The 16,604-nt window shown below is 44.4% G+C and overlaps 1 protein-coding gene across 4 annotated transcripts in view; it reads left to right on the forward strand.

Annotated features, from left to right (window-relative positions):
* Positions 1 to 16,604, forward strand: part of HACE1 (HECT domain and ankyrin repeat containing E3 ubiquitin protein ligase 1) — a 141,031-nt gene that overhangs the window by 57,012 nt on the left and 67,415 nt on the right. For 2 of the 4 annotated variants that reach the window (XM_075340089.1, XM_075340092.1), the window contains exons 11-12: positions 3,116 to 3,362; positions 13,164 to 13,507. In XM_075340089.1, the coding sequence (XP_075196204.1) occupies positions 3,116 to 3,362; positions 13,164 to 13,507 (591 nt within the window). The remainder of the gene's footprint in view (positions 1 to 3,115; positions 3,363 to 13,163; positions 13,508 to 16,604) is intronic. The other 2 variants (XM_075340091.1, XM_075340090.1) reach the window with 2 other exon arrangements.

Below are 16,604 nucleotides of genomic sequence, written 5' to 3' on the forward strand. Positions count from 1 at the left end.
TTTAGTCTGTGTGCGTGTCTGTGTGTCACTGTCTCTGTGTGTCTCTGTCACTCTGTCTTTTTGTGTGTATCTCCTTGTGTGTGTCTCTCTGTCTGTCTGTCTGTGTATGTCACTGTTTCTGTGTCTGTCTCTCTGTGTGTCTGTCTCTCTGTGTGTGTCTGTCTCTCTGTGTGTGTCTGTCTCTCTGTGTGTGTCTGTCTCTCTGTGTGTGTCTGTCTCTCTGTGTGTGTCTGTCTCTCTGTGTGTGTCTGTCTCTCTGTGTGTGTCTGTCTCTCTGTGTGTGTCTGTCTCTCTGTGTGTGTCTGTCTCTCTGTGTGTGTGTGTGTCTGTCTCTGTGTGTGTGTGTCTGTCTCTGTGTGTCTTTGTGTGTGTTTGTGTCTTTCTCTACCGATATACGATACAATGCAATACAATACCATAATTTCCCACGGGATCAATAAAGTGTATCACAGCAACACAACTTAAATGATAACATGAGTTACTTAATTGACAAGACTGTAGAGTTGACAGAAGAACATTATACATTAGATTAGGTCATACACAGTGGGTAACTGAAAAGTAGAAGAAACAAAGAAGGAAACATTCACCTTGATGATTTAACACTGTTATTGTTGTACATTCCCATAGCAGTTGGCACAAATGATTTCCTATATTTTTCCTACTTACATCTCAGAAGGATTAGCCGGTTCCTGAAGGTGCTCTTCTGTCTCATGAATAGCTCATATAATGGATCTGCATTATTATTCATAATCGCCATACACTTTTTCATATTACCTCACACATAAGCTTCTTATACTAAGAATGTCTTTCGTTGACTATAGCAACCAATCACAGCTTCTATTGATGACCTGTACTCCCAGCTCCATTGACTTTAATGTAAGCAGGTTTTTTGTAGGTTTTTTTGTGAATAACTGTAAAGCACGGGGTTAAAATTTCCTCTCAAAATGTAGTCCACGACGTTCCCCCAAGTCAAATGGGGTGGCTGTGCAAAATTTCGTGATTGTAAATGCGACGGTGTGGTTTCCTTTAGCATACATACATACATACATACATACATACATGCATGCATGCATACATACATACATACATACATACATACATACATACATACATACAGCTTTATATATTATACTAGCTGTAGTACCCGGGCGTTGCCCAGGATACTAACTCTGTCTCTCTGTCTCTCTGTCTCTCTCTTTCCTTGTTGTCTCCATCTCTGTATCTGTCTGTCTCTCTCTATCTCTGTGTCTGTCTCTTTGCCCGGCTGTCTCTCTCTATCGGTCTCCCCACTGACATATTACCTCACACATAAGCTTCTTATACTAACAGTTTATTTTGTTCCTATAGCAACCACTGACAGTTGCTATTAATAGCCTATAGCTTGCAGCTCCATTCAGTTTAATGGAGGCAGGACTTTTGGAGAGTAACTGTAAAGCGCGGGGTTACATTTTCCCACCCAAACATAGTCTATGACATTCCCTAAGTCACATGGAGTGTCTGTGCAAAATTTTGTGATTGTAAATGCGGCGGTGCAGATTCCTTTAGCGGACACACACACTCACTCACTCACTCACTCAGCTTTATATATTAGATACTTGCTATAGTACCCGGGATAGTAACTGTCTCTCTTCCAGTCTCTGTCTGTGTGTCGCTGTCTGTCTGTCTCGCTGTCTGTCTCTTTCCTTGTCTGTCTGTTTCTATCTCTCTGTATTTGCATCAGTCTATCTGTCTCAATCTTTGTCTCTTTGCCCGGCTGGCTCTTTGCCCGTCTTTTTCTGTCTCTATCCGTCTATCCTAACAGTTTATTTTGTTCCTATAGCAACCACTGACAGTTGCCTATAGCTCCCAGCTCCTTTCAGTTTAATAGCTGTAGGATTTTTGTAGCATAACTGGAAAGCACGGGGTTAAATTTTCCCGCCCAAACATAGTCTATGACGTTCCCTGAGTCACATGGAGTGTCTGTGCAAAATTTCGTGATTGTAAATGTGACGGTGCAAATTCCTTTAGCGGACATACACACATATATATATATATATATATACACACACACACACACACACACACACACACACACACACACACACACACACACACACACACACACACACACACTCTCTGAGCTTTATATATTAGATTACCTCACACAAGCTTTGTTATACTGAGAATGTCCTTTGTTGCCTATATCAATAACGTGGTAGTGTGTGGCGCATTTTGTGTGTGTGTTCATATCCCCGAGTCCGGTGAGTATCCCATGTCGGGGACCCACGTTACCAACTGTACGGTATATACTCTTTGGCGCCATCGCTCTCATTCTTTAAGTCCCCCTTGTTCACATCTGGCAGCTGTAAAATTGCCTCCAACACTTTTGTTTCACTTTTCCCCCATTATGTAGATGGGGGCAAAATTGATTGGTAAATTGGAACGCACGGGGTTAAAATTTCGCATCACAACATAGCCTATGACGCTCTCGGGGTCCAGACTTGTGAATGTGCAAAATTTTGTGGCTGTAGCTGCGACGGTGCAGATGTCAATCCCGGACACACACACACACACACACACACACACACACACACACACACACACACACACACACACACACACACACACACAGCTTTATATATTAGATGTTGCTCTTTCAAGGACAAGTTCAACAATATCTTTACATGGCCAATGCTTTAATCCTTTACGAACAAATCAGTGTTTGAGTTGATATGTAAATGAGGCTGTAGATCTGGAACCTCTGTCACTCCGGCTCAATTTAGTGCCCAGTACGCCTCTTCTTGTTTGACTGACGACCTCTGTGCTTTGTGACTTCAGGAAAAGGAGTCAAGCATATCAGGCAGCACTAGGCAGGAAATAGAGCTGGAGTGACAGGCTTCAGATCTACAGCCTCATTTGCATATCCATTCAAACGCTGATTTCTCAGCAATGGAGGAATGGACTGGCCATGTAAAGGTATTGCTGGACTTGTTTTTGAAAGAGCTACATGTGCATATAAATAGTATTGGATGTCAGATGCCATGTGTACCTTTCTGCACTCAATCAGTTGATCTTTGCTGTAATCATGTGTCATTCGAAAGATACTCCAAATTCACATAAAACTCTGCATCAAAAGTCTCTCCAGTAGTTACGAAGCTCAAATGAAGAGTCTGCTGCGGATTGTGCGGATATTCTGTCATGTTTTTCGCCTTGGACCTTCTTCCCCCAGTAATGGAAATGACATGGGCTACAATGGAAACAAAACGCCAAGAAACCAGGTGTTCAAGGTCAGAAAAGTATATGACGTTTTTAGGAAGATAGACGTAAAAGAGCTGAATGTGACAAAGCATGCACTCATTTATCACACCCCTACTGAACAGGACGTAAGTTTGGTCAACCTCATGCATGCTCATTTTCAGTTTAGTCCAATGACTTCCCTTTTATCTGTCCGTCAATCAGAATGTATTTATACTTTTCTTTTTTACTTTCTAAAAAAACTTCTTTTTGTCATTTTCCGTCTTCATGTTAAAAGTGAAGCTTTGTTTTGGAGCCCCCTTCCTGGGATATGCTAGAAATCAATCTCTTAGAAAGGCGAATTTTTCCACCAAGACAAAGCTTCTCTTTAGATTTGCAGTCTACTTGGTTTAACTTGATATCAGATTATATAATTCCAATATTCTATTTTGTAGCATTGTTACCGGTAAAAGTAATAATAATGCTATCCCCTATATTACTTCTATGTGTTATAGCGGTATTATAGGTTTATCTGGTATTATGTTTGTCTGTACCAAACAAGATGACATTATTATCCCAAATAACCTAGAATAATTATAATTTTACTAAATGTTAAATCCCATAATGATCAGATCAATTAATAAAAAGCTTTCCCAAATTAGTCAGCCTTAAAGGGCTATTCCCATCTCAAAGATCCTATCCGAAATTTTTAGTAGGTATAATAATAATATTAGCAAATACCCTCCAAAAGAATTGTATAGTTCTCCTGATTAGCTGTCACTTGAGCAGTGCATTTCAATAGCTTAGTTATCCATGGTTACAACCACTCGTATAGAGACTGTTAGTTGCTTGTGGTCATAACCATTTATAACTAAGCTATTGTAATGCCCTGCACATAAGGTAAGTTACATAGCTAATCAGAAGAACTATACTACATTTCTAATAGAAGGTATTTGCTAATTTTATTATTTATTATTATTATTATTATTATTATAGCTACTGAATATTGGGATAGGATCTTAAGCTACTGTCACACTAAGCGACGCTCCAGCGATCCCACCAGCGATCTGACCTGGCAGGTCATGGTACATGGTCGCTGGTGAGCTGTCAAACAGGCAGATCTCCACAGCGATCAGACATCTGCCACCAGCGACCCGTGTAACGACGCTGTGCTTCTAACCATGGTACACATCAGGTTACTAAGCAAAGCGCTTTGCTTATAGTTACCCGATGTGTACCTTGGCTACATGTGCAGGGAGCAGGCAGCCGGCTTCTAAAAGCTGCGGACGCTGGTAACCAAGGTAAATATCTGGTACCCAAGCAGAGCGCTTTGCTTGCTTACCCGATATTTACCTTGGTTACCAGCGTCCGCAGAAGCCGGCTCCCTGCTCCCTTGCACATTCAGATCGTTGCTCTCTCGCTGTCACAGACAGCGATGTGTGCTTCACAGTGGGAGAGCAACAACCAAAAAATGGTCCAGGACATTCAGCAACGACCGGCGACCTCACAGCTGGGGCCAGGTCATTACTGGATGTCACACACAGCGACATCGCTAGCAAGTCGCTGTTGCGTCACAAAAAACGTTACTCAGCAACGATGTCGCTAGCGATGTCGCTTAGTGAGAAATTGCCTTTAGAGATGGGAATATCTTAAGATGGTAGATAATAAGATGGTAATGCAAATAGCTTTTCAGAGAGGAAGAGGTCTGGAACTTTAGAGCATATTGGCTGTTCCAATCCTAAAAGTAAATATTGCAACCCTTTAATGAGCCTTCACACCAGACTTTGCTAATATAGCCAACCCAGAAAGTCAATTTGCAGACATGTGTTTAGGGGTGCTTTCCTCTCATCAGTGTAAAGCAGGAGGTCTGACTTGGCTAGGTGAGAGGCCTCTGACAGGGGGTCTAAGTGGAAACTCTTCTTCTTGTGGAGAGTGTCAAGTCAGTGTAAGAAGACTAATAGGCCATGCAATGCTGCTCTGGGAATTTAAATATGCAAATAGCCTCTATAGAAAGGAAGACGACTGGGACTCTACTTCCTCCTATTGGGTATAGCAATCCTAATATTGCCTACTAACACAGGATAGGAAGCCAAACCAGAAGCTCTATCTGCAGATATGTGTTTCAAGGTGTTTGGCCTCACACTAATGGAAAAAAGGAGGTCTAACTTGGCCGGCTGAAAAGTTGCTGATGGTGTGTAAGGCCATGTGCCCACGGGAGCTTTTTGCTGCGGAGTTTGCCGCGGAAAACTGGCGGATTTTTCTGGATTTTCCAGATAAATCCGCAGGTTCTAGTATGTACAGGCACTCCCCATGTTACCCTATGGGACATGGGGAGTGTCTGTGTCCACGCTGCGGAAAGTGCGGCTGCGGAATCTCCTGTGGAGATCCATCAGCCGCACCTAACTGCATGTCAATTATTCATGCGGATTTACTTGCGGAGATCCCGGCCCTCCGCTATGGAGATAGAGGCCGGGACGTCTGCAGGTAAATCGCGTGAAACTCCGCATGTTTCCCGCAGCTAATCCGCTGGAAACTCGCAGCTAAAAATAGCTGCGGATGCCGGCGGGCAGCTGCGGGAAACATGCGGCCGTACCTGTGAATATATCCGCAGGTACGAGCGTCCCGTGGGCACATGGCCTACAGGCTAATGTTTCTCCTTGCGGAGTGTGCCAAGTTAGACTGGCTATCAGAGGCCTCTCAAGCTTGCCAAGAACTGCTGATGCCAATCTCTGTCCCTGGCATTTAAATGGTGCACACCTGATGGGTCCTTCAGGCCCACTTCAGCCTAACCTTCCCTTGTCATGTGATCATAGGGCGCCAATGGCTTGCCATGGCAGCCGGAGACCTCCTGAAGACTCCTGTCACTGTCATCTTTGTACGCCTATGAAGTACACATTAGACTATAATTTTTACTATTTACTGCAATAATGACGCATTGTGCTATGTAGTAGAAAAGACCAAATGAATAGGGGTTCTCAGGTCCACTGGGGGGACTAAAAAATAAAGTCAAATGGAATATTTCAATCGCCATCTAAAAACTAAGAAATAAAAACAAGGCATATTTGGTATTGCCGCTTTCAAAGATGTATGATATATCAAATTATAAATTTCTCTGACGCCTCATTGGGGGACACAGGACCATGGTGTTATGCTGCCTATCCATAGGAGGACACTAAGTAGATGCAAAAGCATAGCTCCTCCTCTGCAGTATACACCCCCTGGCCGGGCCAGGCAAGCTCCGTTTTAGCTTAGTGTCTGTAGGAGGCACTTCCTTTCAAGGTTTATTTTTTGAGGGCGACGGTTTCCTTTTGGGACCGATCTCCCACTACCATCAACGGGCGGGAACGTGGAGTGTTGCCTCCACGTACCCCCTCCTGCGACGCTGGATCCTGGGCTGGACGACGGATTCCACAGACACCGATTTTCCAAAGCCCAGGGTAGAGGCCTGTGCCCCTATAGCCCAATTCCTCAGCCCCTCTTTGCAGGCTTTGAGTTGAATGTGGCCCCGGTGTGACCGGACATAGCAAGCTGACTCTGCTATTTTCACTGCCTGGACTGAAGCAGTGTTTTAAGGTGAAATCCCCCGACTGGTTTCCCAGACAAAGGGAGAAAAGATGCTGCAGGGACGGCTCCCAGGACATTTACAGTATTTATTATGAGAAAGTCCCTTGCTGAGTGCAAGGAGGAGAGCCCCAAGGATCCTGCACACACAGTGTTAACTTTTCTCTAGCTTGCTGGAGGAGGGGGGAAGTCACTAAACAAACACGTGCATGTACGGAGATTCAGAATGGAGTCCCTAAGGTCCATTATTGCATCCATGGTCGAAGGGGAATTCCTCGCCTCCATAGACATCAAGGACGCGTACCTGCACATACCCATCGCCCCAGATCACCAAAAGTTCCTCCGCTTCGCAATTCAGGACTCCCACTTTCAATTCGTAACTCTACCCTTCGGCCTTGCCACCGCACCAAGGGTCTTCACCAAAGTCATGGCGGCCACCATGAGCGTCCTTCACGCCAGGGGAGTAGTCGTTCTCCCTTACTTGGACGACCTCCTCATCAAGGCCCCCTCCTTCCGCGACTGGTCAACCAGCGTACAGATCACTGTGGACACCCTATCCCGCTTAGGGTGGCTAGTTAATCTGGACAAATCATCCCTGGACACCCGTCTGGGCTTGATCCTTCTCCCTCAGGACAAGGCGATCGCTCTTCAACGAGCGGTACGCTGCCTTCTACGTCCTCCATCTCGCTCCATTCGATTCAGCATGAAAGTGCTTGGGAGGATGGTGGCAGCTATGGAAGCAGTACCCTTTGCTCAACTGCACCTCCGCCCACTGCAGCTAGCCCTTCTAGCGGCCTGTGACAAGAGCCCCTTCTCCCTGGACAGACATCTTCACCTGATGCCTTCAGTCAGGTACGCACTCAGCTGGTGGCTTCGGTCCTCATCCCTATCGAAGGGGAGATCTTTTCTCCCAGTGAACTGGCTGGTCCTGACCACGGACGCCAGCCTCCTAGGCTGGGGAGCAGTGTACCGGCACCACACTGCTCAAGGACGTTAGACGTCCAAGGAGTCTTTCCTACCCATAAACATCCTGGAACGCCGCGCGATCTTCCTCGCGCTCAGAGCATTCTGCCCTCTTCTAGCGGGTCGTCAGATTCGAGTCCAATCGGACAATGCAACAGCTGTAGCCTATATCAATCGGCAGGGGGGCACCCGCAGCAAAGCGGCTTATCTCGAGGCCCACAAGATCCTCAGCTGGGCCGAATCGTCGGGATCAGTGATATCAGCGGTACACATACCGGGGGTAGAGAACTGGGCAGCAGACTTTCTAAGTCGCCAAGGCCTGGCCGCCGGAGAATGGTCTCTCCACCCAGATGTGTTTCTACACATCTGCACTCGCTGGGGCACACCAGACGTGGACCTAATGGCCTCAAGGTTGAATGCAAAGGTACCCGCGTTCATAGCCAGGTCACGCAACCTGCAGTCCATCGGCGCGGATGCTTTAGTCTGCTCCTGGCACCAATTCCGCCTGCCTTACATATTTCTACCTCTACCCCTGCTGCTGCGGGTAATCGGGAAGATCAAGGCAGAGGGAGTCCCGGTGATACTGATAGCACCGGACTGGCCCAGGCGCGCCTGGTACGCCGAATTAGTACAAATGCTCACAGACGCACCGTGGCGCCTTCCAGACATCCCAGACCCAAGGTCCCATTTCCCATCAGAACTCCAGAGCCCTGAAGCTGACGGCATGGCCATTGACTGGTTAATACCCTGGTCTAGCCTACAGACCTGGGTATTAACAAGAGCGGGATTCTCCCCCGCGGTTATTTCCACCATCATCAGCGCCCGAAAGCCTGCTTCATCCCGCATTTACCACCGTACGGGGAAAATCTTCCTTTCATGGTGCAGGGAAACTAACGTCCAGCCTATGCCTCTGGCCATCCCCAGAATTTTCGACTTTCTACAGTCTGGCTTACAAGCGGGGTTGGCTCTCAGTTCCCTTTAAAGGGCAGGTCTCAGCGCTTTCAATCTTCTACCAATGCCGCCTGGCTCAAAAACCGCAAGTCAAGACCTTCCTTCAGGGCGTTTCCCATCTAGTTCCCCCGTACAAACGGCCGCTGGAACAATGGGACCTCAACCTCCTTCTGGACGGTCTCCAGAGGTCTCCCTTTGAACCCCTCAAGGAATCCTCCCTTGCTCTTCTGTCCTGGAAGGTAACATTCCTGGTGGCAATTACGTCCATCAGACGGGTTTTGGAGCTAGCAGCACTCTCTTGCCGCGAGCCTTTTCTGATCTTTCACCAGGACAAGGTGGTTCTGCGCCCCCTTCCGGATTTCCTTCCAAAGGTTCCTACCCCGTTTCATTTGAACGAGGACATTGTTCTGCCTTCCTTTTGTCCACACCCGGGTCATAGGGTGGAAAGGTCTCTGCATTCGTTAGACCTCGTCAGAGCTCTCAGATATTACATATCCAGGACAGCCCCCTTTTAGGAAAACGGACTCTTTGTTCGTCATTCCTGAGGGGCCTAAGAAGGGACAGGCAGCTTCAAAGGCAACTCTGGCTCGCTGGATTCGCTCTGCGATCCAGGAAGTCTACCGCTTGCAACTCAAGCCCATTCGTAGTGGGCTGCGGGCTCATTCCACGTGAGCAGTTGGCGCTTCGTGGGCCATTCGGCATCAGGCTTCAGTGGAACAGGTGTGTAAGGCTGCGACCTGGTCTAGCCTACATACGTTTTCAAAGCATTACAGAGTCCATACCCAGGTTTCAACTGAGGCAAATCTGGGTAGGAAAATTCTGCAAACGGCAGCAGAGCACCTCTCTCAGTAGGCGCTCCAGGCTGTCTGGGACTGGTTCCTAGTCCTTGGGTTGTGTTGTCTTCTTTTATGTTTCCCACCCGTGGACTGCTTTAGGACGTCCCATGGTCCTGTGTCCCCCAATGAGGCGTCAGAGAAAAACGGATTTTTGTGTACTCACCGTAAAATCATTTTCTCTTAGCCATCATTGGGGGACACAGCACCCACCCTGTTGCCCTGTTGGGCCTTGGTTCTCTCAGTACCTTATTTGGTTATGACTCTTCTTTTCTCATGTTCCTCCGTTGAGATAAGTTTCTACTATTTTTTTTTTTTTTTCCTACTGCTTGTGTACTAAAACTGAGCTTGCCTGGCCCGGCCAGGGGGTGTATACTGCAGAGGAGGAGCTATGCTTTTGCATCTACTTAGTGTCCTCCTATGGATAGGCAGCATAACACCCATGGTCCTGTGTCCCCCAATGATGGCTAAGAGAAAACGATTTTACAGTGAGTACACAAAAATCCGTTTTTATTTACCCATAAGGTAAACACCATCAATAAAAAAAGAAAATAAAAAATAATAATAAGTAGAAATACACATTTAACTCTTAAACTGCAGTCAAAACGGCATACATATTGCAAATTAATACCAACATAAACTACATGCAGAAAACAAACCCTCCATGAGCTCAATTAAGGGAAAAATTGAACTAGTTCTTGGGAAATGGCAACATAATTTAATTTTTTACTACTAATCTATTAATAAAAAAAAAGCAGTTTGCTATCTCCATAATTTTATCAATGTTGAGAATCAAATTAGGTTAATTTTTTTTCCACAAAGAACGTCGTAAAAAGCAAAAAAAAAACAAATAATGGCAGAATCTTTTCATTTTTTTTTTTTTTTCTTTTTTACCATTTTTTTTTTCAGTGCACTATATAGCAAAATATCATTCAATACTAAACTCATCCACCGAAAGACAAGCCCTAACATATCTATATCAGTGGGTAAAGTTATAGCTCTTGGGAAAAGCAAAAACACAAAAAAACCCCACAAAAATTGAGGAGAAATAAAAGCTTTGAATTACTTTTCTATATTTTTTTGTTACAGATAAACATCATATCAGCTATATATTTGGTGGGATTATGAAGCCGTCATTTTATTTTTGTGCAAGAGCTTGTCTGCAGCCATAAATAAAGTAGCTTTTGCTGTAAATAGTCCACAAGCAAAATGTGGAATTGCCATTGAGCTCCAGATGAATAGGTCTGGGAGCGTCGGTTGGCGTGGAACTCATTATTAGGCTGTGTTAGCGTTGTCCAAACCATATACCTAAAGATTTTGTTAAATCCCAAGTGGGTCTGCACATTTTTTCTGTTTTCCCATGTTACTATTTTGATTAGTTGATTTTTGATGTCATGTACAATATGTTGTAGATTTTCAGTATTTATATTTCAGTAGATTATAGGGGTTGTATCAAGTTTGAAAGTTGTCTCTTATCCACAGGATATTAACTTTCTAATTGTTGGTGGTCCGACCACTGGGACTCCAACTGATCCTTCAGAATAAGTGTGTATGGCGTGGTGATCTATCATGCACATCACTGATCCATCCATTCATTCTTATTGGGAATGTAAAAAGTCCTGCCAAATGCTGCCATTTCTAGTGGCCTAATAAAGGATGAATGGAGCAGATGATTGACCACCTCTTCGTTCACTTGGGTCTCAACAGAGTCCCAGTTCTTGGGATCACTATGGGTTCCAGCAGTCGAACCCACAGCAATTGGGAAGGTATCACCTATCCTGTGAACAGGGAGTAACTTCCAAACTTGGCTCGACCCTCTTAATGAACAGTTATTTGTAAAAAATTATGTAGCACTGCTCCGCTCTGAGGTGAGATATGTAGGTAACGCAGCTACGCTCCATCCATTTTGAATCTGAGTTGCACTTCTCTGGATATGTAGCCAATTTACTAAATTGGCAATGGAGTGCACTTATGTTTTAATTACAGAAAAAAAAGGACACCCACAGTTACATTCTCTTCCATTCTCCCGAGAATTCTAGTTCTGGACAAAGTAAACGGAGGCATCCGCTATATGATGTCTGCCTACGAGACAATCCTTCCCCTTATGAGATGGAAGCCAAATACTTCTCTGACAAAGCCCCACTTCTCCCAATGGGTATTGCAAAACTTGGAGAAGATCTTTAGGTGATTGACTCCTTTTTCTGAGCCTCTGTTAGAGCTTGTCCCTCTTGATAATAACTTCTTATTTATAGAGCTAGAATATGAAAAACCTACTAATTCCACCTGTGCAGCTGCGGTGTCTGTACTGCAGGCTCTTTGTTAACATACGCAGAGTACAGGAAAGGCTCTCCTATCGGTGACGTGTCTGCAGGGGTTGGCTGTTGGGCTCATCTTATCATATGCCAAGCCAGCCTTCTTCCCATCTCCCTTCACTGCATCAGCCTTGGCAGAGAAGTTTAATATTGTTTCTACTATCTCTGTAAGGCCCCATCACATGTGCATATATCACATGTGCATATAACCAATATATGTGAAAAACCGGTACCGGTGTCATTTGTGTTTTCAATCTGTGTGCCATCCCTGTTTTCTGTTATGGCTAAAGAAATCGATATTGCAAAGCCTCTTCTATACTTTTTCAATGTTAAAATAGTACATTACATGGATGCCATCCATGTGTTGTACGTGTTTTTCACATGAAAACGCAAAGCTCCTCGTAGGTTAATGCGAAGCTCCCCGTAGATTAACGCGAAGCTCACCAAAGTTTATAATGGATACGTGTGCTATACGTGTGAAAAAAAAAAACGGATGTGACATACCGGAAACATGGACAAGGATGCTTAATGTGGTACCTAATAGTGGCCCTCACCTTTCAGGAAATTTTAGACTTTGGGAGCAGATGAATTACAATCTCTGTGTTACAGTAATACCTTGACTTTTATAAGTTTAATTTGTTCTGTGACCAAGCTCTTAACTCAATTTGCTGTTATGTCAAATTAAATGTCACCATTTAAACTAATTTAAATGCTATTAATCTATTTCAGACCTTGATACTGTATATATGATGCCCCAACCTGGTACATGGCCCCCATCTTGGTGTATTTGATTTAATACTATCCCAGCACATGGCCCCTCATTATGGTACCTGAGCCCTTTTTCTGGTATACAGTGTATGAACCCCCATCCTGGTACATGGCCTCCATCATACCGTACACATATTATACTCACAATCCATTGTATCCATCGCAGTGTGGCGTTCACCTCTCATGCACTCAGCTGATCAGCGTGTGAGAGCAGTCAGCTGATCAGCGTGTGAGAGCAGTCAGCTGATCAGCGTGTGAGAGTGCAGCGCTCACGCATTGATCAGCTGAGTGCATGAGAGGAGGACACTGTGGTGCGAGGATCAGAGGGAGGGTGAGTATAAGCTGCTTGTACCTCACATTTCTGCTTGCATCATGGAGCAAAAATGATACAGAGCTTCAGGTCGTATCTTGAAAATTCTTTAGTTGGGGCACTTGTTAGTCAAGGTGTTACTGTTTCTAATATTTACCTTGCATATTTGATGTCATGACTTTATTCCTTCCTTAATAAGATTTCAGTGAGCAATATTGAAAGTCTCTTATTTGATTGCTGCCTTTATTTCAGCCTTTAGAGCTGCTCTGGCATTCACTAGATGAATGGCTTGTGCTCATTGCCACTGAGCTGACGAAAAACAAGAGAGACTCTACCAACATCACTTGCATTTTACTCAAGCAAAAGCCATTGGATCAACAAGATATTTCTGTGGATCATCAATCAAGCTTTGGAGAGAATGGCCGCACAGAACATCTTTCAGTATCACCAAGCGCTGCAGACTTTGAAAACTGTGCAAATGCTGGGAATCAGGAAGCTGTCGCAGATGGTCAGGATGTTATCTCAATGACCGCAAACAGGCTCAGTGCTGTCATTCAAGCCTTCTATATGTGCTGCTCTTGCCAGATGCCTCAAGGGTTTGTGGCTCTTATTTTATTTGGGTGATAAATGTAGCGTGGGCCATAAAGTAAGAAATAGTACACTGTTTTTTGTTTTTTATTGGATCTTTAGATTTTTCTGTATTTTGTTCTTTAGAATTTTTTTTTACAACTTTTAACTTTATATAAAGTCTTTTATTTTAAGATTTAGAACTATTGTCATTTTAAAAGGAATCTTCTTTGCCTTTCTAAAATCTTATATTCTAAATTACAGTAAGTTTGTAGAAAGGAAATGTCATAAAAGAACCGATGGAGCAAATAGGGTCATTAGCTCCTACATGTCTGATATACATGTTTATAGCAATTTAGGCTTTTTATTTTTGACGCTGAGCTTCAAATAATTTGCATAGACAGTCATTTAATTGGCAAGGTTGTGTTTAAAGAGACAGGTTGATAAAGTCTAGAGCCCCTCATACACTTTAGATTGCTGCTGGCCAAATAGTTCCGATGTTCGCTATCTTGATGACTTTCCCATACACGCTCCTGTGTTCTTCTTGATAGAGCTGCTGCCAGACAACTGATTATTGCTTAGATAACATATGAATTGGCAGTCTGGCCATGCTGTAGCCTGACCTTGTCCAACCAACAATTATCAGAGCCCCTATACATATTGGACTGTTGGCTGAACCTTGCTGGTGGAGGGAGCCTTAAAGACTTGTCAAGACATTACCGTAATGGTGCTGCAATACTGATTAAACCTTTAAAGGAAACCGGTCACCAGATTTGGGGCCTATAAGCTGCGGCCACCACCAGTGGGCTCTTATATACAGCATGTTAGAATGCAGTATATAAGAGCCCAGGCCACTGTGTAGAACATAAAAAACACTTTATAATACTCACCTATGGGGTCGGTGCGATGCAAATTGTTCAGATGGGTGGCGCCGTTCTCCATGACCGGAGCCTCCTCTTTTGGCCATCCTTCTTTTGAAGCCGGCGCACATGACGCGTCCTACATCATACACCCTCACTGGCATTGAAGTCCCGTGCAGGCGCACTTTTTTGATCTGCCCTGAGCAGGGCAGATCAAGGTATTGTAGTGCGCCTGTGCAGGACCTCAATACCGGCCTGTGTGCATGATGTAGGACATGTCAGGCACCCAGGCTTCTGAAGGACAAGGACTAAGATGGCTGAAAGAGGAGGCTGCGGTCCTGGAGAACAGCGCCACCCATCTGACCAGTTTGCACCACGGCGACCCCCCTAGGTGAGTATTATAAAGTGTTTATGTTATACCCAGTGGCCTGAGCTCTTATACAGTCATGGCCAAAAGTTTTGAGAATGACACCAAAATTATATTTTCACATGATCTGTTGCCCTCTGGTTTTTAATTGTGTTTGTCTGATGTTTACATCACATACAGAAATATAATTGCAATCATATTATGAGTACCAAAATGTTATATTGACAATTAGAATGAGTTAATGCAGCAAGTCAATATTTGCAGTGTTGACCCTTCTTCTTCAGGACCTCTGCAATTCTCCCTGGCATGCTCTCAATCAACTTCTGGATCAAATCCTGACTGATAGCTGTCCATTCTTGCATAAGCAATGCTTGCATTTTGCCAGAATTTGTTGGTTTTTGTTTGTCCACCCGTCTCTTGATGATTGCCCACAAGTTCTCAATGGGATTAAGATCTGGGGAGTTTCCAGGCCATGGACCCAAAATCTGTTTTGTTCCATGAGCCATTTAGTGATCACCTTTGCTTTATGGCAAGGTGCTCCATCATGCTGGAAAAGGCATTGTTGGGCGCCAAACTGCTCTTGGACAGTTGGGAGAAGTTGATCTTTTAGGACATTCTGGTACCATTCTTTATTCATGGCTGTGTTTTTAGGCAAGACTGTGAGTAAGCCGATTCCCTTGGCTGAGAAGCAACCCCACACATGAATCGTTTCAGGATGCTTAACAGTTGGCATGAGACAAGACTGGTGGTAGCGCTCACCTCTTCTCCTAATAAGCTGTTTTCCACATGTCCCAAACAATCGAAAAGTAGATTCATCTGAGAAAATGACTTTACCCCAGTCCTCAGCAGTCCACTCCCTGTACCTTTTGCAGAATATCAGTCGGTCCCTGATGTTTTTTCTGGAGAGAAGTGGCTTCTTTGCTGCCCTCCTTGAAACCAAGCCTTGCTCAAGCAGTCGCCGCCTCACAGTGCGTGCAGAAGCACTCACACCAGCCTGCTGCCATTGCTGAGCTAGCTCGGCACTGCTGGTAGTCCGATCCCGCAGCTGAAACAGTTTTAAGATACGGTCCTGGCGTTTGCTGGTCCTTCTTGGGCACCCTGGAGCCTTTTTGGCAACCATGGAAGCTCTCTCCTTGATGTTCTTGATGATGCGATAGATTGTTGACTGAGGTGCAATCTTTGTAGCTGCGATACTCTTCCCTGTTAGGCTATTTGTGTGCAGAGCAATGATGGCTGCTTGTGTTTCTTTAGAGATAACCATGGTTAACTGAAGAGAAACAATGATACCAAGCACCAGCCTCCTTTTAAAGTGTCCAGTGGTGTAATTCTTACTTAATCATGACTTATTGATCGCCAGCCCTGTCCTCATCAACACCCACACCTGTGTTAATGGAACAATCACTAAAACAATGTTAGCTGCTCCTTTTAAGGCAGGAATACAATGATGTTGAAATGTGTTTTGGGGGTTAAAGTTCATTTTCTTAGCCAATATTGACTTTGCAAATAATTGCTGTTAAGCTGATCACTCTTTATGACATTCTGGAGTATATGCAAATTGCCATTAGAAAAACTTAAGCAGTAGACTTTGTAAAAATGAATATTTGTAGCATTCTCAAAACTTTTGGCCATGACTGTATACAGCTTGTTAGAATGTTGTATATAAGAGCCCACTGGTGGTGGCCGCAGCTTATAGGGCCCAAATCTGGTGACCGGTTCCCTTTAAAGAATTATGACAAAGTAGATGTCTTCAGCAAACGTTTAATCAATAAGCAATTGATGTGTTATGTTAATTAGGTTGAAGTGCACATGAGCTGGACTTCATATTGTGTCTTTTCCTCCCTGTCTGTGATTCCCCGACCCCTCCGCCTGCCTCCGATCTGTGAATGACTGCTTTTTCAG

The sequence above is a fragment of the Anomaloglossus baeobatrachus genome, chromosome 3 (assembly GCF_048569485.1).
Source record: "Anomaloglossus baeobatrachus isolate aAnoBae1 chromosome 3, aAnoBae1.hap1, whole genome shotgun sequence".
Taxonomy (NCBI): Eukaryota; Metazoa; Chordata; class Amphibia; order Anura; family Aromobatidae; genus Anomaloglossus; species Anomaloglossus baeobatrachus.